This window comes from Eschrichtius robustus, chromosome 2 (genome assembly GCF_028021215.1).
Source record: "Eschrichtius robustus isolate mEscRob2 chromosome 2, mEscRob2.pri, whole genome shotgun sequence".
NCBI lineage: Eukaryota > Metazoa > Chordata > Mammalia > Artiodactyla > Eschrichtiidae > Eschrichtius > Eschrichtius robustus.
The window spans coordinates 51,817,596-51,845,098 of NC_090825.1; the positions used below are offsets into that span (position 1 = coordinate 51,817,596).

At 35.9% G+C, this 27,503-nt stretch overlaps 1 protein-coding gene across 2 annotated transcripts; it reads left to right on the plus strand.

Moving 5' to 3' along the window:
- Positions 1-110: 110 nt before the first annotated feature.
- Positions 111-27,268, plus strand: PPWD1 (peptidylprolyl isomerase domain and WD repeat containing 1). 2 transcript variants are annotated; one of them, XM_068535413.1, is made up of 11 exons: positions 111-305; positions 3,466-3,568; positions 5,447-5,547; positions 5,692-5,812; positions 13,866-14,313; positions 18,401-18,591; positions 19,438-19,627; positions 22,746-22,927; positions 24,160-24,241; positions 25,524-25,706; positions 26,738-27,268. In XM_068535413.1, exons 1-11 carry the CDS (start codon positions 116-118, stop codon positions 26,879-26,881), a joined length of 1,935 nt encoding a protein of 644 aa, XP_068391514.1. In that variant the 5' UTR covers positions 111-115; the 3' UTR covers positions 26,882-27,268. The 2 variants fall into 2 exon arrangements, with proteins under 2 accessions (XP_068391514.1, XP_068391515.1); XM_068535414.1 differs by lacking the exon at positions 111-305 and adding an exon at positions 4,922-5,014 and having other exon boundaries at positions 3,486-3,568.
- Positions 27,269-27,503: the final 235 nt, after the last annotated feature.

A 27,503-nucleotide genomic window follows, 5' to 3' on the forward strand; every position in this document is an offset into this window, starting at 1 on the left:
TCTGCTCCCAGCCAATCCCGGAACTTGCTCGGCCGCTGACAAACAGGCCGCGCCGCTGCTTCGGGATTGGTAGCAGGGCTGTGGGTGTCGCGCCTTTTCTGACGATTCGGACAACATGGCGGCCGAAGGTGGTAGCGAGTCACAGCTGAGAAGGAGAAGGCGCCGGGACCCGGAGGAACCTGAAAAAACGGAACTCGGCGAGGGAGAGCTGGTAGTGGCTGTGGCCCAAGAGAACGAAGAAGAAAATGAAGAGCGCTGGGTTGGGCCCTTACCTGTAGAGGCAACGCTGGTCAAGAAGAGGAAAGGTAGCTACAGAGATAGGCACAGGGCAGGTTGGAATGCTGTGTCCCCCGAGTAGGAGAGTTCAAGCCAGACCCCAAAAGGGAGGATTTGTGCCCTTGGAACAGAGGGTCGTCTTCTCACTTCTGGCCGTTCTTTACTCCCGAAATAGTTATTTGGTTTGAGTAAAGCGTCTTTTTGATAATATCTAACACAATTAATCTCTGATTTGTTACAATAGATGCTAAAGCTAATTTATGCCGGTACTTACGTGTTTGGCGCCTCTCGTTTAATCCGTACAGCAGACGTATGAGGTTGGAATTTTTAACCCCGTTTAGCAGATGTGGATAAGAATACTGGTTCTATTTAAGGTTGTCAGTTCAAGAGTGGTGTAGTGTGTTGGGCCGCCGGGGCAGGCGGTGCCTATTTAGAGTGGTAAAGAATAGGTAAAGGTAATTTCAATCCTGACTCTTCCACTGATGAGTTTTCTGACATAGTTACATAAGTTTCCTGGATCACAAATCTTTCATCTAAAAACCAAGGTCTGTGGTTTTCAAACCAGACTCGTGAGATACCATGGCCTGAAGCATTTTGCCACTAACGTGGATTAGTGACAAAATTTATCAACTAAAAAGGGTGGTCCAAAAAAGGGCGGGGGGGCAGTGGTGAAAGGGACATATTAAATTTTCTTATTTTTCAAGTTCTTTGAAATGTTTTCCTTAAACGTGTAAGACCATTAAAATGTGATCTTTCTGAAAGTTCAAATCTTTATTACTCTCTCTGCTTAAAAATTTTAAGTGATTTCTCATTATTTTCAAAACAAAGTCCAAACTCCCTAACATAGCATACAAGGTCCTTCTTGATATGATTTCTCCTTACCTCCCTCAGCACATTTCCATTACTTCCCTCTACCAAACCCTTGTAGTTCCTTCTTACTCTGTGCTCCAGCCGTACTAAAACACTTGAGAATTGGGCATGCCCTTTTTCTCCTGTGAATGCCTGTGTGGCTGTCATGGTGTCTCTACCTGGAATAATTTCCCTCACCCATTTCACTTAACCTACTATTGTTCAACCTTTAGCACTCAGCTCAGCTATCACCTCCTCTGGGAAACCTGTGACTTCTCCAGTCTGGACTAGGTTTCTAAAGCACATTGATCATAAATCTGAGGTATGTTTATCACACTGAATTTATAGGTAGCCTTCAAATTTTATGTATCCGAATTTTGAAGAAGCTACTTTTTTGAACATTGTACATTAACACCCTTAAAGTGCATTACCTTTTTTTTTTTTACTACTAAGTCTGTCTGTTAAGTGTTTCCATAGCAATTGTTTCCTCATTACACTTGCTACATTTTTAATTGTATATTTATTCATGTGATTGTCTGATTAATGTTTCTCTTCACTGTTAAGACTGTAAACATATAAGTGCAAAGAACATGCCTCTTTTGCTCCAGTGCTTGGTACAGTGCTTTGCATATAGCAGATACTCAATAAGTATTGAATGATTGAATATTATAATGTTTATGCTCGTAATTATTTTCTTGCACTAGATTTCATGTCCTTTTTTTGTGTAAATGAGTGGAGGGAATGGAAAAATCCAAAAATATCAAAGTGCTGATATTAGCATTAGGAGACAAAAAGCTTATAAACTTGATACAGTTGAGACAATTAGATGTTTATTCTATTTAAGCCAGTCAGTAGTGTATTCAGTTTGAAGAAAAAGTTGAAATTTAAAAACGTCTGAAATGTTAGAAAAATATCATTGAAGATTTTATCTAAAAGGACAGGGGTTTAAAACTTTCTAGGAATGGAACCATCCCCTTTAACATGTTCTTTGGACATTGGACTTTTGTACACATTTTCAGAAAGACACTATAAATGATGATATAGCATTACGTTTAATTAAACTGATGGTTTCTCAAGGACAGGAACTATGTGTTAATTCTTCTTTATGTCCATGTCTTTTGGAACCTAGTTTGTTTTCAATAAATATCTGTTCAACAAGTGAACTAACAAACAACAAAAGGAATATGCATCAGATAGGATTAAATTTAGCTGCATATTACAGAAAAATTCAATATGACAGTAACATTAAAAAGATAAAGGTCCTAAAGTAGACAATCTAGGATTGGTGTGGAGGCTCCAAAGGGACCTAGGTTCTTTCCAACTTCCTGCCCAAACGTCACTAGGGTATGGACCTCATCTTTGTCCTTAGTGTTTGTTAGAATTAACAGTGCTTATCTCCCAGTTCCCAGCTGTAGGACTGAATGAGGGAAGAAGGGCACAACTCTTCAAGGAGACTTCTTGACTGTTACACGACACTTTCACTTTTATCTCATTGGCATTTGGTCACACCTAATTGCAGAGATGGTGAGAAAGATCTTGTGGCTGGATGTCAATATTCCCATATAAAAACAGGGGTTCTGTTACTAAAAATGAAGGGAAAAGTAATTTGTTGGATACAACTTTGAGTCTGCTATATAGTAGTTACGAAAAACCATGAAACAGTCATGCTTAATTTAGGAACTTTTTATAGGCGTGTTTGGCCATCATGGATTGTTTTGTTGGTTACAAGTATAATGGCATTTTTTACTAGTAAAATTTTTCATAGCTCATATAATGAAATATTTCCTCAGATTACCACTCTTAAAAATGTTTTGCCCTTGGGAAAGGTTTGAGAAGCACTCAACTGGATATTCTCTAGGATTTTCTCAGCTCCAAAAATCTAAGCATTTATCTTGTTTACCTGTTTCAAACCTGGTATCAGTGACTTCAAAGAGGATCATTGCCTTCAAGATAAACTGAGACATTCTAGATTGTCACTGGCCTCTTATTACTTATTTAAATGAGCACTAATAATTGGATCTACATGGTTAGAAATATGGTTGTGATATTTTCATGAAACTTTAAGATTTTTGGTTTTTAATGGAACCTTTATATTAAGCCAGAACCACTCAATTCTTAAGTTCTGGGAACAGTTAAACGTCTATATAGTACTTGAGAACCTGTTATGACCGACTAAATAATGGTGCTATTCAGTACTGTGAAATAATAAGTTACAACTGACATAACTGACACTGGATTTTTTTTTATTATACGTGAATTGAGAGAAATTAAAATCTAGAAGAAAATACAAAATAGCATTCCAGTTGTTAAAAAATATTTTTCTTTACTTTTTTTCCTTAGTTCTAGAGTTTGAAAGAGTCTATCTTGATAATCTCCCCAGTGCATCCATGTATGAGCGCAGTTACATGCATAGAGATGTTATCACCCATGTGGTGTGCACCAAGTAAGTCTATCAATCACATCTTAATTTTTTTCTGAGAAGTTTATCCTTTTTTAAAATGCTTCAATTTTGAGATGGATTTGTAGAAGTAGCTTTATGATATTAAGGATTTCTATTTCATTCCATAGGTTTTGTAATAGTTTATGTTAAATAAAGACCTACATGGTCTTTCGTATATCATACAAGGAATGCATTCTCTAAGACAAAATTCCCTGGTTTGTGTACATGTCTTTTGGAGATAAATGCCAAAAGGGGATGGTCCAGGTAGTGTCTGAGCTTCCATGAAGAAGAGTCTATTAGATAAGATGGGAGTAATTGGTAGCTGGCCTCTTCAGTACTAATGGGGAAAATGATGAGATCTAAGACATTCTGGAAATGTCACAGGACCTTCAAAATAGCTGAATAGGGATTTGTAGAAGGATAATAATAATAATAGTAATATTCTGCTCTTTGTTGAGTGCATATTATGTCCAGGTACAGTGCCAAGGCTTTTTCATAAATTATTTCATTTATCTTAACAATCTTGTAAGGTAGTATCATCTACATTTTACAGATAAGGAAGCAGATTTAGAGGGGTTAAATGGCAGATGAGGCTGGAGGAAAAAGGCAAGGACTAAACCCCAGAGGGTTTTCTATTTCTTATATGGAATTTGAACCTGATTGGGAGAGTAACACCATATATATATATATATATGCATATATATATATATATGCATATATATATATATATATATTTAAGATCACTCTGGCTGTGGTGAGATGAATGGATTCAAATAGAGCAAGAATGGATGCAGAGAGAGCAGTTAGGAGGCTAATACAGAAACCTAGATGAGATATGATAGTGGCTGGGATGATATTGGCAGTGAGCATGGAAAGAGGAAGATGAGTTGTTGCTCTTTGGATCAGTCTATTCTTGATCTCTTGGAGACAGTTAAAGATTTAAATTAAATATCTTTATATTTCATTTATGGGATAATTTTAACCAAATATTAACTCTTTTTTCCTAGTCCAAAGTTGTCAGTGTATAAAGCAGCATATAGGACTAGCATTCCATCACTCCAAGTTTCTTTGTTTAACCTAAGTCAGCAGGGTGTAATAGAAAGATTTTTGAAGATTTTATAGAAACCTAGATTTTGAAGTTAGGCAGACCCAGTATTGAATGCTGCTCTCCAGCTATGGACCTGTGGCAAATACATTTAACATTTTAAAACTATTTCCTAATTTTTAAAAAGGTGGTAAAAAATATTCACCCTAATAGAGTTGCTGTAAAGGTAGTTGTAGCTAAGATAATGTATGTAGAGTACTTGACATTTACTAGGTTTCAACAAATGGTTTCTATTTTTATATACCTGACAGAGGAGGCTATACTGTACAAGATTTTGATACTTAAACAACCAAAATACCTTGGATAGTATCTGAAACAAACTTACATTGAATTTTGCTGTATATGTAAGTAGTATGTTGGAATTTAATTATTTATCAACTTCTGAAAGATAGTACATTTTCCCTGTGAAAATACTGCCTATAGGGTAATTTTAGCATTAAAGGACCCTAAGATCTAGTGATTCCTGGTGAGAGTTTTCTTTTTCTTTTTCTTTTTTTTTTTGTTTTTAATGTCAAGTTCTAGCTCAATTCTGATCCTAGCTCTTGAATTTAAAATTAGTGCAGCGGAAGCTGTTATGATATCCAAAAAAGAGCATCAAATTTTGCAATGTTCTGTCTACACTAATATAGTGATATAGTGGTCTGCATAAAGGAAGGTTTTTTTTTTTTAACCTGTTATTTAAGAGTCCAAGATTCTCAGTGAATGATTGCTTTGGGAGTACTAAGTGATTCATAGATCTGTTTTAGAAATTAACTTCTACAATTTTATATATGCAGGACAGACTTTATTATTACTGCCAGTCATGATGGACATGTTAAATTCTGGAAAAAAGTAGAAGAGGGGATTGAATTTGTTAAACATTTTCGCAGTCACCTAGGTAAGAATTTCACTTTTCTTTTTTTTTTTTTTGGCTCTCTTTTAAACTGTACTGATTAAAGTTTCTTTTAAAATATTTTTTCTTTCAATTATGTCCATTTCATTGGTGTTTACTAGAATGTTTTAATTTGATTTATTTAAATAGGAGTTATTGAGAGTATTGCAATTAGCTCTGAGGGAGCCTTGTTCTGTTCCGTGGGTGATGATAAAGCAATGAAGGTGTTTGATGTAGTGAACTTTGACATGATCAATATGCTGAAGCTTGGGTGAGTCTTTTTTAAAGTATATATTTTTTTAACTTAGCGGAAGAATTCTTGAACTAAACTTCCCTGTTCCATAGGTATTTCTAAACAGAATATATTACCATTTCATTAAAAAATGTGACTTTTGATTTTACTTGGGAAAATTAAATATTATGAATCCTTGTTACAATGCTGTTCGGGAGCTCCTGCTGTGTTTTTTGTCATTAATTACAGCAGAAATGTCCCAACAGCACCACAACAAGGATTCATTTTATCCATTTGACACTACTTAATAAATTAATGAGTATCCATCATGTCTAATTTACTGGTGCATAGAATTAACTTCCTTGTTATGCTTATTTCAGTAATATGGCATTGTGTTTGTATAAGGCTTATGCACATTTTTGGAGTTGTTGGTTATTTTAACTTTGAAGTATACTGACATCCAAACTATGTGTTTAGACTGTACAGTAATGAGATTAAACAAAAGACCATATCCTGGGTAGCTTAAGCAACAGAAATTTATTTTCTCACAGTTTCGGAGGCTGGAAAGTCCAAAATCAAGGTTCCAGCAGGGTGTGGTTTCTGGTGAGGACTCTCTTCCAGGTTTCACACTTTGTCCTCATTAGAGACGGGAAAGAGTGGGGAATATTTTACTCTTCCACTTCTTAGAAGGCCACAGGCCTGTGGGATTAGGGCCTCACCTTTATGACCTCATTTAACCTTAATTACCTCTTTAAAACCCTTTCTCCAGATACAGTCACTTTGGAGATGTGGGCTTCACCATATAAATTGGAGGAGTAGGGGGTTGGAACTACACAATTCAGTATGTAGCAGGAATTCTTTGGAATTTCCTTCAAAATCAGTTTATGAGACACTGAAGGAAATCAGTCTCATTATTTGTGGTCAGAACTTATTTTTTGACTACAAATAGAAATACCTATTGATCATGTGTCTTATTCCCCAGCTTTGTTTCCCTCAGACTTTAGCTATTTTAAAAAATCAAATCTATTCATAAATGCTGAACATTTGCCCCCTTTGAGGATATTGAAAGAGCACCAGGCATATCTTGTTTTATTGTGCTTCACAGATACTGTGGGGTTTTGGGCAAATAGAAGTTTGTGGCAACCCTGCATGAACCAGTCTATACTCACCATTTTCCCAGCAGCATTTGCTCAGTTTGTGTCATTATTTCACATTTTGGAAATTCTCATAATATTTCAACTTTTTCATTACTTTTGTATTTGTTACGGTGGTCAGTGATCTCTGATGTTACTATTACAAAAAGATTATGACTTGCTGAAGGCTCAGATGACAATTAGCATTTTTTTTAGCAATAAAATATATATTTTTGAACTTTTGAATTTTATTTATTTTTTTATACAGCAGGTTCTTCTTAGTTATCCATTTTATACGTATTAGTGTATATATGTCACTCCCAATCTCCCAATTCATCACACCACCCCCCTCTCCCGACCCCCCTTCCACTTTCCCCCCTTGGTGTCCATACGTTTGTTCTCTACATCTGTGTCTCAATTTCTGCCCTGCAAACCGGTTCATCTGTACCATTTTTCTAGGTTCCACATATATGTGTTAATATACAATATTTGTTTTTCTCTTTCTGTCTTACTTCACTCTGTATGACAGTCTCTAGATCCATCCACATCTCTACAAATGACCCAATTTCGTTCCTTTTTATGGCTGAGTCATATTCCGTTGTATATATGTACCACATCTTCTTTATCCATTCATCTGTTGATGGACACTTAGGTTGCTTCCATGACCTAGCTGTTGTAAACAGTGCTGCAGTGAACATTGGGGTGCATGTGTCTTTTTGAATTATGGTTTTCTCTGGGTATATGCCCAGTAGTGGGATTGCTGGGTCATATGGTAATTCTTTTTTAGTTTTTGAAGGCACCTCCATACTGTTCTCCATAGTGGCTGTATCAATTTACATTCCCACCAACAGTGCAGGAGGGTTCCCTTTTCTCCACACCCTCTCCAGCATTTGTTTGTAGATTTTCTGATGATGCCCATTCTAACTGGTGTGAGGTGATACCTCATTGTCGTTTTGATTTGCATTTCTCTAATAATTAGTGACGTTGAGCAGCTTTTCATGTGCTTCTTGGCCATCTGTATGTCTTCTTTGGAGAAATGTCTATTTAGGTCTTCTGCCCATTTTTGGATTGGGTTGTTTGCTTTTTTAATATTGAGCTGCATGAGCTGTTTATATATTTTGGAGATTAATCCTTTGTCCGTTGATTCACTTGCAAATATTTTCTCCCATTCTGAGGGTTGCCTTTTCGCCTTGTTTGTAGTTTCCTTTGCTGTGCAAAAGCTTTTAAATTTCATTAGGTCCCATTTGTTTATTTTTGTTTTTATTTCCATTTCTCTAGGAGGTGGATCAAAAAAGGTCTTGCTGTGATTTATGTCAAAGAGTGTTCTTCCTATATTTTCCTCTAAGAGTTTTATAGTGTCCAGTCTTACATTTAGGTCTCTAATCCATTTTGAGTTTATTTTTGTGTATGGTGCTAGGGAGTGTTCTAATTTCATTCCTTTACATGTAGCTGTCCGGTTTTCCCAGCACCACTTATTGAAGACACTGTCTTTTCTCCATTGTATATCCTTGCCTACTTTGTCATAGATTAGTTGACCATAGGTGCGTGGGTTTATCTCTGGGCTTTCTATCCTTTTCCATTGATCTATATTTCTGTTTTTGTGCCAGTACGATACTATCTTGATTACTGTAGCTTTGTAGTATAGTCTGAAGTCCGGGAGTCTGATTCCTCCAGCTCTGTTTTGTTCCCTCAAGACTGCTCTGGCTATTCGGGGTCTTTTGTGTCTCCATACAAATTTTAAGATTTTTTGTTCTAGTTCTGTAAAAAATGCCATTGGTAATTTGATAGGGATTGCACTGAATCTGTAGATTGCTTTGGGTAGTATAATCATTTTCACAATATTGATACTTCCAATCCAAGGACATGGTATATCTCTCCATCTGTTGGTATCATCTTTAATTTCTTTCATCAGTGTCTTATAGTTTTCTGCATACAGGTCTTTTGTCTCCCTAGCTAGGTTTATTCCTAGGTATTTTATTCTTTTTTTTTGCACTGGTAAATGGGAGTGTTTCCTTAACTTCTCCTTCAGATTTTTCATCATTGGTGTATAGGAATGCAAGAGATTTCTGTGCATTAATTTTGTATCCTGCAACTTTACCAAATTCATTGATTAGCTCTAGTAGTTTTCTGCTGGCATCTTTAGGATTCTCTATGTGTAGTATGTCATCTGCAAACAGTGACAGTTTTAATTCTTCTTTTCCAATTTGTATTCCTTTTATTTCTTTTTCTTCTCTGATTGCCATGGCTAGGACTTCCAAAACTATGTTGAATAATAGTGGCGAGAGTGGACATCCTTGTCTTGTTCCTGATCTTAGAGGAAATGCTTTCAGTTTTTCACCATTGAGAATGATGTTTGCTGTGGGTTTGTCGTATATGGCCTTTATTATGTTGAGGTAGGTTCCCTGTATGCCCACTTTCTGGAGAGTTTTTATCATAAATGGGTGTTGAATTTTGTCAAAAGCTTTTTCTGCAGCTATTGAGATGATCATATGGTTTTTATTCTTCAATTTGTTAATATGGTGTATCACATTGATTGATTTGCATATATTAAAGAATCCTTGCATCCCTGGGGTAAATCCCACTTGATCATGGTGTAGGACCCTTTTAATGTGTTGTTAGATTGTGTTTGCTAGTATTTTGTTGAGGATTTTTGCATCTGTATTCATCAGTGATATTGGTCTGTAATTTTCTTTTTTTGTAGTATCTTTGTCTGGTTTTGGTATTAGGGTGATGGTGGCCTCTTAGAGTGAGTTTGGGAGCGTTCCTTCCTCACAGTTTTTTGGAAGAGTTTGAGAAGGATGGGTCTTAGCTCTTCTCTCAATGTTTGATAGAATTCACCTGTGAATCCATCTGGTCCTGGACTTTTGTTTGTTGGAAGATTTTTAATCACAGTATCAATTTCATTACTTGTGATTGGTCTGTTGATATTTTCTATTTCTTCCTGGTTCAGTCTTGAAAGGTTATGCTTTCCTAAGAATTTGTCCATTTCTTCCAGGTTGTCCATTTTATTGGCATAGAGTTGCTTGTAGTAGTCTCTTAGGATGCTTTGTATTTCTGCGGTGTCTGTTGTAACTTCTCCTTTGTCTTTTCTAATTTTATTGATTTGAGTCCTCTCTTTTCTTGATGAGTCTGGCTAATGGCTTATCAATTTTGTTTATCTTCTCAAAGAACCAGATTTTAGTTTTATTGATCTTTTCTATTGTTTTGTTTCTATTTCATTTATTTCTGCTCTGATCTTTATGATTTCTTTCCTTCTACCAACTTTGGGTTTTGTTTGTTCTTCTTTCTCTAGTTTCTTTAGGTGTAAGGTTAGATTGTTTATTTCAGATTTTTCTTGTTCCTTGAGGTAGGCTTGTATTGCTGTAAACTTCCCTCTTAGAACTGCTTTTGCTGCATCCCATAGGTTTTGGATTGTTGTGTTTTTGTTGTCATTTGTCTCTAGGTATTTTTTGATTTCCTCTTTGATTTCTTTAGTGATCTCCTGGATATTTCATAGCGTATTGTTTACCCTCCACGCATTTGTGTTTTTTATGTTTTTTCCCTGTAATTGATTTCTAATCTCATAGTGTTGTGATCAGAAAAGATGCTTGATATGATTTCAATTTTCTTAAATTTACTGAGGCTTGATTTGTGACCCAAGATGTGATCTCTCCTGGAGAATATTCCTTGTGCAATTGAGAAGAAAGTGTAATCTGCTGTTTTTGGATGGAATGTCCTATAAATTAAATCTGTCTGGTGTACTGTGTCATTTAAAGCTTGTGTTTCCGTATTAATTTTCTGTTTGGATGATCTGTCCACTGGTGTGAGGTGTTAAAGTCCCCCACTATTATTGTGTTACTGTCGATTTCCTCTTTTATAGCTGTTAGCAGTTGCCTTATGCATTGAGGTGCTCCTATGTTGGGTGCATATATATTTATAATTGTGATATCTTCTTCTTGGATTGATCCCTTTATCGTTATGTAGTGTCCTTCCTTGTCTCTTGTAACAATCATTATTTTTAAAGTCTATTTTATCTGACATGAGTATTGCTACTCCAGCTTTCTTTTGATTTCCATTTGCATGGAATATCTTTTTTCATCCCCTCACTTTCAGTCTGTATGTGTCCCTAGGTCCAAAGTGGGTCTCTTGTAGGCAGCATATATATGGGTGTTGTTTTTGTACCCATTCAGCGAGCCTGTGTCTTTTGGTTGGAGCATTTAATCCATTCACGTTTAAGGTAATTATTGATATGTATGTTCCTATTCTCGTTTTCTTAATTGTTTTGGGTTTGTTTTTGTAGGTCCTTGTCTTCTCTTGTGTTTCCCGCTTAGAGAAGTTCCTTTAGCATTTGTTGTAGAGCTGGTTTGGTGGTGCTGAATTCTCTTAGCTTTTGATTTCTCTGTCGAATCTGAATGAGATCCTTGCCGGGTAGAGTAATCTTGGTTGTAGGTTCTTCTCTTTCATCACTTTAAATATGTCATGCCGCTCCCTTCTGGCTTGTAGAGTTTCTGCTGAGAAATCAGCTGTTAACATTATGGGAACTCCCTTGTATGTTATTTGTCATTTTTCCCTTGTTGCGTTCAATAATTTTTCTTTGTCTTTAATTTTTGCCAATTTGATTACTGTGTGTCTCGGCATGTTTCTCCTTGGGTTTATCCTGCCTGGCACTCTCTGCACTTCCTGGATTTGGGTGGCTATTTCCTTTCCCATGTTAGGGAAGTTTTCGACTATAATCTCTTCAAATATTTTCTCGGGTCCTTTCTCTCTCTCTTCTCATTCTGGGACCCCTATAATGCGAATGTTGTTACGTTTAATGTTGTCCCAGAGGTCTCTCAGGCTGTCTTCATTTGTTTTCATTCTTTTTTCTTTAATCTATTCCACAGTAGTGAATTCCACCATTCTGTCTTCCAGGTCACTTATCCGTTCTTCTGCCTCAGTTATTCTGCTATTGATTCCTTCTAGTGTATTTTTCATTTCTGTTGTTGTATTGTTCATCTCTGTTTATTTGTTCTTTAATTCTTCTAGGTCTTTGTTAAACATTTCTTGCACCTTCTCAATCTTTGCTTCCATTCTTTTTCTGAGGTCCTGGATCATCTTCACTATCATTATTCTGAATTCTTTTTCTGGAAGGTTGCCTATCTCCACTTTGTTTAGTTGTTTTTCTGTGGTTTTATCTTGTTCCTTCATCTGGTACATAGCCCTCTGCCTTTTCATCTTGTCTATCTTTCTGTGAATGTGGCTTTTGTTCCACAGGCTGCAGGATTGTAGTTCTTCTTGCTTCTGCTGTCTGCCCTCTGGTGGATGAGGCTATTGAAGAGGCTTGTGCAAGTTTCCTGATGGGAGGGACTGTGGTGGTGGGTAGAGCTGGCTGTTGCTGTGGTGGGCAGAGCTCAGCAAAACTTTAATCCACTTTTTCTGTGGATGAGTGGCGCTGGGTTCCCTCCCTGTTGGTTGTTTGGCCTGAGGCGACCCAACACTGGAGCCTACCCGGCTCTGGTGGGGCTAATGGCAGACTCTGGGAGGGCTCATGCCAAGGAATACTTCCCAGAACTTCTGCTGCCAGTATCCTTGTCCTCACGGTGAGACACAGCCATCCCCCGCCTCTGCAGGACACCCTCCAACACTAGTAGGTAGGTTTGGTTCAGTCTCCTCTGGGGTCACTGCTCCTTCCCCTGGGTCCCGATGCGCACACTACTTTGTGTGTGCCCTCCAAGAGTGGAGTCTGTTTACCCCAGTCCTGTCGAAGTCCTGCAATCACATCCCGCTAGCCTTCAAAGTCTGATTCTCCAGGAATTCCTCCTCCTGTTACTGGATCCCCAGGTTGGGAAGCCTGACGTGGGCCTCAGAACCTTCACTCCAGCGGGTGGACTTCTGTGGTATATGTGTACTCCAGTTTGTGAGTCACGCACCCAGCAGTTATGGGATTTGATTTTATTGTGATTGCGCCCCTCCTACCATCTCATTGTGGCTTCTCCTTTGTCTTTGGATGTGGGGTATCTTTTTTGATGCGTTCCAGTGTCTTCCTGTCATTGATTGTTCAGCAGTTAGTTGTGATTCTGGTGCTCTCGCAAGAGGGAGTCAATAAAATATTTTTTAATTAAGGTACGTATAGCCATATATTTATATATATTTATATTTTTAGACATAGTGCGATTGCGCACTTAATAGACTACAGGTAGTGTAAACATAAACTTTTATATGCCCTGGGAAACCAAAAAATCCATGTGACTTGCTTTATTGCAGTGGTCTGGAACCAAACCTGCAATATCTCCAAGGTATGCCTATAGTTTTTAAGCTTTGATAGAAATTCTAAGAGTCCCTAAAAGGTTTTGAACATTACCTCAATCATTGGAATAACTGTGTAACTTCTCAGACTGACTATTTTGAAGGAGACAACACACAATTGAATATATAAGTTTTGTATGTTGATTAAATCTGTCCAGTTCTTTTACACTTTATCAGGTAGCATGTTCAAAGCTCATAGTTGTAAGATCAAGCAACTGATAATGAGAGTGTGATATCAGAATGTTTTTCTGTTGAGCATAGTCATGACTAAAATATTTGTATGTTAAATATTTCAAGAATGGATTTGTGAAGTATACTGTTACATGCTAACCTTTAAAAGTAAGTTATACATAGATGGAGACATAGACAAATATCCAAAAAACAATGCCCTGGAGTATTTTAAGGCCCACGTCTGTTCAGGTTTCCTTGTAAATGATCTGCTGTATGCAGTTCTCTTCCTGTGGTTTGATAAATCCTCAGAAGTTATTATCATTGCATTGATGAAGTCAGAAAGAGAAAAATCAGTAGGTATTCTTATTCTTCCCCATTCTGTACCTCTGTCTGCTACTTCTGAGCAAAGAATCCAAAACAAGTAAATCACTAGCCAGGACATTTTTTGGTGATGAGAATGAGGAAGGATGCTTACTTCTTGTATTGACCTCTTTTTTTCCCCCCTCAATTCTTTACTATTTTAGCTATTTTCCTGGACAGTGTGAGTGGATCTATTGCCCAGGGGATGCCATATCTTCAGTTGCTGCTTCTGAGAAGAGTACAGGAAAAATTTTCATTTATGATGGTCGAGGAGATAACCAGCCGCTACATATTTTTGACAAACTCCATATATCACCTCTTACTCAGATACGGCTAAACCCAGTTTACAAAGCAATAGTGTCTTCTGACAAATCTGGAATGATTGAATACTGGACCGGTCCTCTTCATGAATATAAATTCCCCAAAAATGTGAACTGGGAATATAAAACTGACACAGATTTATATGAATTTGCCAAGTGCAAGGCTTATCCAACCAGCATATGTTTTTCACCTGATGGGAAGAAAATAGCTACTATTGGTTCTGATAGAAAAGTTAGAATTTTCAGATTTTTAACTGGAAAACTCATGAGAGTCTTTGATGAATCACTAAGTGTAAGTGCCATATAAATTTAATCAGATTTTACTTTTGTGAAAATGTCTTTATTTTGTGCTATTTCTTAAAAGATTTTTTTTTTCTGGATATGGACATTTAGATTGATGATCATTTTCTCTTAGCACATTAAAGATATTATTCAGCTGTCTGCTGTCTTGCATTGTTGCTCTTCAAAACTCCCTTCTTTAGGTTTATGATATGATAAATTCTGAGCCAGTTTTCTTATACTTATGTGTCTTTTTCTTCAGTTTTGTTTTGTTTGCAAGCTCCTTCTTTTGAGGTCCTCAAAACCCATGCTAGGCCCCCTTCTCTTCTCACTCTACACTCCTGTCTATCTGTATGACTACTTCCAAATTTATTTTTCCAGCTTTCTATTATATCCTTTTATTTTATTTATTTATTTTTGCTGTCTTCGTGAATGGCACAAATATCCATCTGCTTGCACAGGCCAGAACCTGAGTCATCTTTACCTGTTTTTCCTTACCACTCTATTTAATTCATCATGAGTCCTGTTAATTTTACTTTCTACATATACTTTGCATACATTTCTTTGAGCACAGCTGTCACTACCCTAGCTCATGATCTTTTGCCTGGCCTATTGCCTGGACTACTCCCTGCATCTATTCTGGCTTCCTCCTAATCTGTTATTCATGCTACACCCAAAGGAATCTTTTCAAAGCACATATCTGATCTTGTCATACTTTGAATCTCTTAGTGACTACCTGTTGTTCTTAGGATCAAGACCAAATCGTGGCCTGCCATATTGTGCCTTCAACCTACCTCTACTACCTCTTACTCTAGCCAGTCAGAACTTCTTTCAGTTCTTGACTATGTCTTCCACCACAGGGCCTTTGCATATGCTGTCCCTCATGTGTGGAGTGACCCCTCTCCCTGTTCCTCCCATTACCTATTGAACTCATCCTTCAAATCTTGAAGAGTCATTTTCCCTGGTAATTTTCCACTGTTCTTACAGTCGCAGACAACTTTTTTTTTTTAATGTGGTTGTTGTATCACTGTTTATTTTCTTTTAGAATATTTGGTCTTATTATATGATTAATGTGTATCAACCCCCAGTAAACTAAACTGTGTGTGATTTATGGTCCTGTATCTGTTTTGCTTATGATTGTATTTCCAGCATTAAGAACAATACTTGCCACATAATTACGGCTAACAAGAATTTATTGGGACTTCCCTGGCAGTCCAGTGGTTAAGACACCACGCTTCCACTGCAGGCGGCATGGGTTCGATCCCTGGTTGGCGAACTAAGATCCTGCATGCTGTGCAGCGTGGCCAATGAAACAGAAAAAAAAAAAAAGAATTTATTAGAGCATGTAGTTGTAGAATAAGAGTTTTTATCCATGCTAAGGTAATTGCTTTTTGTGGATATTTGAGTCTCATCACATGTTTCCATCATGTGGTTCTCTAACTGCTAATGGTATGTTGAATCCTCTGAAAGGCTGTGGGTTGAACCTTTGTAGTGATAATGTTTACTGTATGACGGTGTCAATTATACAGTCTTGGTAGTCACCAGTTTACATTAGATTCCCTGAATTAAGCGCTTCAAAAACGTTATCACCCTTATTAGTGATACTCTTGTTTGGTGGCAAGTAGTAACACGTTGGGTTGATCATCTGCCTGAAGGAATATGAATCCAGACAAAAGGGAAGATTTTTTTGCTAATCAAATCATCCTCATAACTCATTTTCTTTTTTTTTTTTAAATGGAAAGATCACATTCTTTTTTTTTTTTTTTCCTTTAAATTTATTTATTTATTTATTTATTTTTGGCTGTGTTGGGTCTTCGTTTCTGTGCGAGGGCTTTCTCTAGTTGTGGCAAGCGGGGGCCACTCTTCATCGCGGTGCGCGCGCCACGCCTCTCACTGTCGCGGCCTCTCTTGTTGCGGAGCACAGGCTCCAGACGCGCAGGCTCAGTAGTTGTGGCTCACGGGCCTAGTTGCTCCGCGGCATGTGGGATCTTCCCAGACCAGGGCTCGAACCCGTGTCCCCTGCATTGGCAGGCAGATTCTCAACCACTGCGCCACCAGGGAAGCCCACTCATTTTCTTATTGGAAGAATATAGCTTTCCATTATGCTTTTAGGAGAAGGAGAAACCTTTCCTTTTGATATTTTCTTCTTTAATGGTGGCTGGTAACTACATATTGGTTTCAACTTAAATATAATTTTAAAACTCTTTACAACTTGCGGCTCTTCCCAGATTCCTTAAGAAAAGAAATACTTAAAATCTATTCTCCAGATATAAATCTCTTAACACATATACTCTGAGATGTTCAATCCACTATTTCTTCACTGTTGTCTTTAACATATGTTGAAATTATAGGACTAAGGTAATACGAGAAGGTCAGTAGCAAAGTGTATGACAGAAGTTGAAATTCAGAATGAGAGAGTTTGCAAAAAAAAAAAAAAGGCAAATGCCAATTAAATTATTTACAATGCTAATGACTGGTTAATGACTAGAATCTCACAGTCCCATGTTAAGGGAGGGAGCTTCTAACTAGTTAGAGTCCTGGTTTAATAGACAAATTTAATTAGATGGTAGGAAGTTGTATCTTTTGGTATTTTATTAATCAGGAGCACTGCATATGGCCATGCAGTTGTGTATTACAGAGGTCCAGCTATTAAAGCTAGAATACTGTAAAAAAAAAAGATACTGATGTGCTTAAAAGGTTGGATTAAATGTATTAAATACATATATGTGGGCAGATGGCCATGTACAGACTTTAAGTCTTGAAAATGAATCTTCTCTCTAGCAAAAATAATCAAGGGTCCCACACTACAAAAATGTAGTCTGGCATCTAGGCTATTTCTGGCAAATGAGTAAAGCAATATATCAGTCTCAGAGACTGGAGACAAGAAACCCTAATGACCAAGCTTTTTAGCTATTCTTTAAGAACTTGGCCTCATGTTGTTCCCTAACACATACCTCCTTTGCATTTTTGGAGTTATGTATGTTGTTCTTTCCATATCTAGAAAAACTGGGTATTTCGTTAATGCAAGCATAAAAAAAAGTAGATGGGACATAAGCCTGACTTCTTTTCATGTGCAATAGAGAGCTACTTTTGATTTCTGCAGTTTAATGCCCTAAATATCTAGAAAACTGTAAAGATCACATCTGTGGGGAGGCTGGTAGTGTGATAGTACATAGTAATTGAGATGTGACCTCCATCTTGAAAGCTGTGTATTAAATATCTAAAGAAAAGTAAACCAAATGTCCAAAATAAAGGCACTCATAAAAATATTCGTCTATCCTAAACCACATTTACCTAATGATAATTAACTGTAATGGTGCTCCAAAATAACTTGGAACATTTTCTGAACTATGAAATTGTTATAAATTAGTGAAATCATAAAAGAGTTCATTCATTCAACAAAAATTGAGTGCTTGTTATATGGCAGGCCCATGATCCTTGTACAAGGACCTCACAGTCCGTAGCTGCACTGTCCAGTTTAATAGCCACTAACCACATATGGCTGTTGAACACTTGGTATGCGGCTGGTCCAAACTGAGCTGGACTGAGTATAAAATACACACTGGACTTCAAAGACTTAATATAAGAAAAAAAGAATATATCTTAATTTTTAAATATTGCTTAATGTTTTAATCTTTATTTTGCTTTTTTATATTTTTTATGTTACTTAAATTTAAATCTTTTGATAATATTTTAGATGTATTGGGTTGAATAAAACATTAAGATTAATTTTATGTTTATTTTTAATGTAGCTACTAAAAAATTTTAAATTATGTATGTGGTTTGCATTATATTTCTATTGGAAAGTGTTAGTCTGTGGCTTATAAAATGCAGCAGATATATTGTTTCTGCAGAGAAAGCAGTAGTTATATCTACTCTTTTATTTTTTTTCATTAGAAGAACTAGTATAAATACTATTTTTTATGATTGAACTTAACTAACGTCTTTTGATTTCCTGCTTCAAGTGTTTAGAATACTCCTTAAGAAGATATATAAGTACATAAACTGTTAGTGGCTCTTAATGTATACTCTGCTTTTATTTAAATTCTCTTTCCCTTTATCATGTAACATTTTTTGTTAATAAATGGTTTGTTTCCTAGATGTTTACTGAACTGCAGCAGATGAGGCAACAGCTACCAGACATGGAATTTGGCCGACGCATGGCTGTAGAACGTGAATTGGAGAAGGTGGATGCAGTAAGATTAATTAATATAGTTTTTGATGAAACTGGACACTTTGTGCTATATGGAACAATGCTGGGCATTAAAGTTATAAATGTAGAAACAAACCGGTAAGCTTTAATATAATTTATGCTTTTTAAAAATGTACTTTTAAGGGACCATTTCCTCCTTTTGGGAAACAATGGGAGTTTTGTTTGTTCTAAGACAAGTGGAATAGTCCCAAATGTCTAAACTTAACCAAATGTTTTGACTGGATTTTTCTGTGGTCTTTTGATTGTTTATAATCTTATGTAAAAAGTTTCCACTCATGTTTGTAAAAGAAATCGAAGGAAGATATGCATAGTTTCAATTTTTTTTTTTTAACAAGTTTCAGTCTGTCTTTTGCTTATTGATTTAAATTAGCCTGGTTCATGTTAAATGTTGCCAAATATTTTAACCACAGAATTCAGCATTACATCCTGCTAGACATAAAATCAGAAGTTAAAATGTATGAAACCACAGTAAGCCTTTTGTGCAAACAGTCCATTTGGTCTTAGAACAAAATTGCTCTAATCAGATACTATCACAGAATGTAAATGAAAATAACTTAAAGTATATTTAAAGGAAAAAAATCTTGTGCTATACATTCTCACATATAAACAAATTTATATTGTAGTTCTTGGCAATACAAAATCTTTGAAGACTTGCAGAAAGATTAAAATGACAGGGATAGGTTAAAGCTGTATGACTGAATGATTGTTATTGTTTTAATCTGAAAATTATAGATAGCTACCAATTTAAAATAACTTTTTGGGGGGAGAAGGAGAGGTAGAGAAACACTTTTTAAAAACCTTTCACTAGTTATTTTGTACAAAGATAAAGGATATAGTTGATTCCTAGCTTTTATCTGTAAAGTTGTTATAATTGGAGTTAATCCTGATAATTTTGTTGAATAAAAATATTGTTGTATTTTCCAGGTGTGTGCGGATCTTAGGCAAGCAAGAAAATATTAGAGTGATGCAATTGGCGTTGTTCCAGGGAATAGCCAAAAAACATCGTGCTGCAACTACTATAGAAATGAAAGCTTCTGAAAACCCTGTTCTTCAGAATATTCAAGCTGACCCAACAATAGTCTGTACATCTTTCAAAAAGAATAGATTTTATATGGTATGTGAAAGTACTAGGAGATAGACTTTAATGTTTCTTCCAGTTTAGTTGGAGTTTTATTTTTTTAGCTTGTGCTTTCAACTGAAGAAAATGTTGGCAATAATAGCAGACTTTCTAAACAACCAAAATACTATCTTATAACATTAATATTGTAGAATTTTTAACTAGGGTTTGATTTTAAGTATTTACTGTTTTACATCCTGTTTTGAACGTTTTTCAACCTGGCTTCTACAACTATTTGTGTTGTCTAAGATGATAGTAAGTGGCTATGGTAATGATTGCATCCAAAATAGTTTTTGCTGTGGAGTTTTTAAAATTCTTGTTTTAGTATTTTTCACCTTTTACTCTTGAACATAACCTGCACACCTCCTTCTCTACATACATATCTTTTTTTACCTTTTGATTCCATTGTAATGATGCTACCTTGGAATTGTACATTCCTGAGGGATTTTTTTTTTTCTGGAGAACTAAAAGTACTTTGCAGTGTTAACTAAGATTGGGCTTAAAATCAGACTACTAAGCTATCTAGGAGTAGCACTGTTCTAATTGTTCAGTCAAACAGAAAAATCTGAAGTGTAGAGACTTCTGTGCTTGCATTCTATCCTTCACAGTCAGAGACTTTCTAAGACCCAAATGTGATTATTTCTCTGCCTAAAATCCTTTAATAACTCCCCAGCTATCTATATTAGCTGCCCTCCTAGTTTATCTTTCTTCATTTTTATTTTTTTGTTTGTTTTTTTTTGTTCTTTTTTTAAAGTCATAGGTCTTTTTTTTTTTTTAATTTTATTTATTTATTTATGGCTGTGTTGGGTCTTCGTTTCTGTGCGAGGGCTTTCTCTAGTTGTGGCAAGTAGGGGCCACTCTTCATCGCGGTGCGCGGGCCTCTATCGCGGCCTCTCATTGCGGAGCACAGGCTCCAGACGCGCAGGCTCAGTAATTGTGGCTCACGGGCCTAGTTGCTCCGCGGCATGTGGGATCTTCCCAGACCAGGGCTCGAACCCGTGTCCCCTGCATTGCCAGGCAGATTCTCAACCACTGCGCCACCAGGGAAGACCTTTCTTCATTTTTAGTTCATTTGCTATACTGACCATACTGAACTTGATCCCATTTACAAGACTTGAGTGTTCTTTTTACTTGTAGGTGTTTGCACAGGTTATTCCTTCTACCAGCCACACACCTCTCCCTAGTTCCTACTCATACTTCAGGTCTCAGCTTGGAAGCCTTCTCTTGACATTAAGTCTGGATTAGGTGTGCCTGCTTGTGTTATGTGTCACACTTTTGGAATAATTTGCTGATTTTTGGTGGTGGGGGGTTGTCTCTGACACTATCCTCTCTTCCTCAAGATAATATAAAATCCATAATTACAGGGCACTATGTTTTCTTCACATACCAAACTCCACAGTTTTGTAAAGTATCTGGCCCATTATAGTATACTCATTCGTTCATCTGACACATTAGAAGCAGCTGTGATGCTATGAAGGTTACCAGCATTTGGTAAATGTAGGATAGCAGTTTATCTCCTCCAACCAAGCTTTTAGCCTAAAATGGGTATATTCTTTTAAGATGAGAATTTTGCGTATAACTTTCAAAGTCATTGTTAAAGATTTCTTAATATATGTTAAAGGAAAATAATTTTTCTTGTTTTTACCTGTAATTTAACTGTTTTGAAGGTAAAAATAAATCATAAAAGATAATTCTTGATATACACTAAAAACACATATACTAATTTTCCATCCACTTTATTTAAAAACTTTAACAAATTTTCTTTCTTTATCTTTCCTCAGAGTTTATGCTTATGTTGATTAAACCACACATGTTCCTTGGAAACTTTGAAGAAATAGAAAAACAAAATGTTAAGTCACTCACTGTGTATTTATACTGCTAACATTTTCATGAATTTTTTTTATTAGATGTACATATTCTTAAGCAAAACTAAAATGCTACACATATACACAAATTTCGTATCCCTTTTTCAAATCCACTATCATGAAATAAAAGTAAAATTTTACAGAATTTGAACTTTAATAGTTCCACATGTGAAGTAAATCAAGATAACTTTTAAAATTCACATAATAGTACAACAGACATGCCATTCCTTTGATAACTGGAGAATAATATGTTAAGGCAGTAACATCCTAGCTTAGTTGTTCCTTTATTTGGAATTGATCCAAGTAGATCAAGGAATGACAGGCAAGACAGGGCCTGGGCACTAGCTTTACCTTCCTGGAACTTAGTTGACATCCAGTAGAACTTTCTTGGGGGAAAAGATTTCTGCTTACTGAGAGTGAAATAAAAGAAACAGGCCTTGAGAAGTCCAGAATTTCAACAACTGAAAGATTTTTCTCAATTCTCCATAGACCCCGAGGATCCTGAGATTTCTACAACTTCACTCAAAATGTAATCCTTTCTTCCAAGCTTCAGGGTTTAGATAGATCAGATGGGCTCTGACAAAAAAAAAAAAAAGATCACGATCCATTACTGATTCATCTTTGAATCCTCATTCTACCAGCACAAGGTCCTACTCATAGAAATAACAATTATTAATATGTTTATAGTGCCTTCTATATGTTAGGCATTGTTTTCTAAGTACTTTACATCCCTTCATTTAATCTTCATATCAGGTGCCATTTTGAGGTAGTTTTTATTATTATCCCCATTTATGAATGAGGAAATGAAAGTAATCAATTTACTTCCCCAAAGTCACATAACTAGTTAAGTGGCAGAGCTGGAATTACTCAGGCAATCTAAATAGTGAAAAGTAAGCAATAGATTGCAGGTTAGGTAGGACATAGTAGAAGGCAGAAGCAGAGAGCTACCTCAAATAAAACTGCATCTTGTTAAATGGGTACCCATAAAAATTTCCACCAAAAAAGAAATTAAATTCCATTTGAAATCATACATCTTCGTCATATGAATTTTCATATTAGACAAGTGTAGAAATAATTTAGCTGCCTTACACATCCTATGATAGGAAGTGATTCCTGAAATAAGCATTTATTCTGATGTGAATTCTTAGTTTCCTCAAATACTTCATTAGAAATGAAATTTTCTTGTTCATAAATTTTAACCAGATGAAAAATTTTAATTCATTTACTCACTTTTTATTTTCCTCCTTGAGTTTACTAAACGAGAACCAGAAGATACAAAAAGTGCGGATTCTGACCGAGATGTTTTTAATGAGAAACCTTCTAAAGAAGAAGTCATGGCAGCTACTCAAGCCGAGGGACCTAAACGAGTGTCAGATAGTGCCATTATCCACACGAGCATGGGAGACATTCACATCAAACTTTTTCCTGTTGAGTATGTACTGTTTTTGTTGTCATAAATAAACACCAGTGTAAATGTGTATATTTGAAGAAACTATGCAACTTAAAATTCTTGTCATTTTGACTTAAGGAATTTAGAAGAATTGAAATGTTAGATAGAGCATCTTTCCTGAGCTTTCTGATAACTGTTAAGCTAGGAAATGGGAAAATTTTATAAATATATACACATACTTCAATATACATACTTCGCAGGTTTATTATTATAAGGACAGAATATCGTAGCTATGACAGTGCTGCATGTAACTGTAAAGTGATAAACAAATATATATTACCACTACCATCAACTACACATTCCAACTATAGGTTTTGTGGGCCACTTGTTATAATTGGCTTTCCTCTCAAAGCACATCTTTAAGAGGAGGATAATTATTTTTCCTTCCTGATGTTTGAAAAGTTTGCAGAATGAACATACAATACTAAATATAATACAGTATGGCTGGCTATTGTTGATCCAAAAGATGACATCTTTTACAATGCCTTGACTTAAAAGTACTTAGTTATTTTGGATATGAATGTTTTATGTCCAGTGTTTTACCACATCATGGCATTGAACAAAAAACTAGGCAGTTTTAGACTCCTGGACCATCTCATTTTAAGCATTCAGAACCCAGGCATCCATTAAGCCTATTCCCTGATGTGCTTGGTACAGATTCTCCTGATTGTCTCTGCCATTCCCAGCTTTAGGAGCTATTACATGATAAAGTACTGTATTAAATCATCTCATGAGATTAGTTAATATTATTTAGAAAGTGTATCTGAATGTGTGATTGTCATTTAAAGTTTATTAAATTTAGCAGCTGTCATATCAGTGAATTAGTCATTGGTCAGGAAATATCACCATACTATATCATTTTTTTAATAAGAAAATTACCTTTCCCAGGAACTTAACCCACTATATGCAGTGGGTTAAGGTGCTATGGTTGTTTTTTTTTAAACTGCTCAATGACTTTGGAATCTAAATACTGTCAAACTCAAATATAATAAGCAGTCATGATCTAAAGATAGTATATTAAACTATAAGAATAGGCTACTGCTTATATGCCCTGTCAACTCTTGCTTGTCCTGAGATCAGAAGAAATTACGAAAAAAAGACTGTCCTGAAACTGTCAGAAGATTCTGAAAACACCATTAGGAAGCTGAACTACAAAGACAACTGTCCTAAGGTGCTCCAATTAATTTTCATATTTTTAATATATGTCTTACTAGGTGCCCTAAGACAGTGGAAAACTTCTGTGTTCACAGCAGAAATGGTTATTATAATGGACATACATTTCATCGCATAATTAAGGTCAGTTATGCAAATTTTATGTGATTTAAGGAATAGTATGTTATTCCATAACAAGAGGTTTAAAACCTAAGGAATATTGTTCTCTCACACTTAGCAGTTTATTAGGAATAGGAAAAATGGACTATGGAAGTCAAAAGAAGAATGGATGGTCATGAATCAGATCTAGAATCAAGGATAAGAATAATAGCATGGTTACCTTTTTAGAAACACTGCAGCAATTAAAGCAGTTAAAGCAAAGGGTCAGATAATGAATAAAGGATCTTGCTGAGATAAGACCAACAGCCAAGGTAACCAGTTCCTAGTGGCTAGATGAGGTCTGGATCTAGAAGATAAGATTAAATAATAGCAGAGCCATGTTACCACTTAATCTGTGAAAACTACCATTAATACCTGATGAGCAGAATGAACTCAGCCCAGGATTTTGTTGAGCAGCATTCCATAAAATGGATGGAGCATTGATGTAGTTCTTAATTACTGGCAGGTCAGAAATGGCAGGAGAGGACTTCCCGGGTGGCACAGTGGTTAAGAATCTGCCTGCCAATGCAGCGGACAGGGGTTCAAGCCCTGGTCCGGGAAGATCCCACATGCCGCGGAGCAACTAAGCCCGTGTGCCACAACTACTGAGCCTGAGTGCCACAACTACTGAAGCCCGCGTGTCTAGAGCCTGTGCTCCACAACAAGAGAAGCCACCCAGTGAAAAGCCCGCAAACTGCAACGAAGAGTAGCCCCCGCTCGCCGCAACTAGAGAAAAAGCCCGGGTGCAGCAACAAAGACCCAAGGCGGCCAAAAATAAAAATAAATAAATTTAAAGAAAAACTTTAAAAAGAAAGAAAGAAATGGCAGGAGAAATGCCAGAAGGAAAAATCAGATTTCAGAGTTCTGAAGGAATTAGTGAAGTGACTCACCAGAAAATCCAGAGTGTTCAGGGAAAGGGAAGAGAGAAGAGCGGGGCAATTATGTTAAGACCTAACACATTATGTAAGATCCTAAAACTTATCTAAATTATTAATTGGCTTTAGATTATTGAGCAAGATAGTACCTATCTATAAATGGAAAGACCTTTACATTTTTGTTTCAATCATTGAAATAAGGTAGCAGTTAAGCAATGGAAATATATCATCCAAATTAAAGTATAACTAAGAGTTTAATAAAATCACTTTATAGAATGACTGTTAATAAAGTTAAGATTTTATTGACTACAAAGCACTCTTGACAAACATAAGACTCCAAAGCATACATATATGTAACACGTGTAATGTGATTTTATCTACTTTCTGTTAAGGGCTTCATGATTCAGACAGGAGATCCAACAGGTACTGGTATGGGAGGAGAAAGCATATGGGGAGGAGAATTTGAAGATGAATTTCATTCAACATTACGACATGACAGACCATATACACTCAGCATGGCCAATGCTGGCTCGAATACTAATGGATCCCAGTTTTTCATAACAGTAGTACCAACGGTAAGTAGAACAGCATTGTCTATAAGCCAAAGATTCATAGGTTTTGCTCTAAGAGAGTGAATTTAGTAGAAAAGAGAGCTTTATTATTCTCTACATTATTTATATATGCCAGGATATAAAAATGAAAACAATTTAGAGAAGAAAACGTAAAATTACCTAACAAATCAGATTTTACTTTGTAAAAACAGTACTTTTGTAATTCAGGACACTACAGTTTAAGTCAACTTTGCCACTATTAATTGGACAATCCAAAAATTATTTTACCTCTGGACTTGTTTCCTCATCTTTAGAATGATTAGAGTGCAAGAATTCCCAATTTTAAGACATTTTTTTCCACATTTTTATGTCTCTGAAATCAGAATGCAGCCCTTAAATCAATGACATTGTAGATTTGATGAAATACAGTGTAAGAATATCTAGCTCTATTCCTATGCAGTTCCACAAAATTATAAAAATTATACATTTTATTTTTTAGAATTAGGCACCGAGCAGTAAAGGAAAAATACTTATAACTATTGTCTGCCAGGCACATGAACTCATGTAATATTCACAATACTTCTACTATCACTATACCCAGTTTTAAAAAACAGATGAGGAAACAGTGAGACCTGATTAACTTGACAAACGTCAAGTAAGTAGCAGAGCCAGAGTTTGAGCTCCTCTCTCTCTGATGCCAAAGCACATGCTGCCTAAACTATTCCAAACTGCCTCTTGTGCAGGGTAAGATTCCTGCAGAAAACTTTTAAAGCCTTAGCCATAATTCTTTAAGCCATGCAAAGGACTTACCTTCAGCAAACATCTTCAAGTGCTGTTTGGTCTGAAAGATGCAGATATTTAATTAAACATTAGATTATGCTTTTATATTTTTTAATATAACATGGAAATTACTCTTAAAAGCTGCTAAGTGAAAGTACATCTTTTTATATTTTTAAATGAAGCTGAAGTTTAAATTCTCTTTAATTTGCTCACCCAGAGGGTGTGATTTAAGAATTTGGAGTTCACCAAGATTTTCTATTTGTCCTCCAACATAGCCTTGGCTTGATAATAAGCACACAGTGTTTGGACGAGTGACTAAAGGAATGGAAGTTGTACAGAGGATCTCCAACGTCAAAGTCAATCCCAAAACAGATAAGCCCTATGAGGATGTCAGCATCATAAATATTACTGTCAAGTAAAATAAAATTTGTCTCATTGTCTTTATAAATAAATATACACATATATTAAACACAGGATTATTTTACATAAGGAAGCTCTTAAGATTTATATTTTTCATTAAAGGCCATTTTTTAAAAACTCTGCCTTTGAGTTTTCTTGCAGTATTTCTCATCCTAAGAGGTGATAAACTGAAATGGACCAAAACTCAGGCAAATAGCACTCCTTATACATAATTTCTCATGAGACTTAAAACCATATTAAACAATGAGAATGGTATGCATTTGTTCCTCAGCTTTTTAAAAATATGCCAGATAATCTGCCCTCAAATGTTTCTTTAGATCCAATAAGAAAGGGTCAGCATGTGACAGTGATATACCATTTCCTTTTACAAGGTTTGTGTTACATGCCAAATAGTTTTGTCCTTTGATCACTGTTAAGTAGTAAGTAGTGGTAAGTAAAACTTCAATAAATAAATAGGAAGTGCCTTTGGTCAAAAGTGTTTTAATTCCTTAATAATTAGGAAATATTCTTCAAATATAAAAATCAGAATAAATGAACACCTGAGTCCTTGGTTTTATATACTGATTCATTTACTATTTTCACATCATTTTTCTAATGTAGCTAAACAGTTTTTGTCTTCGG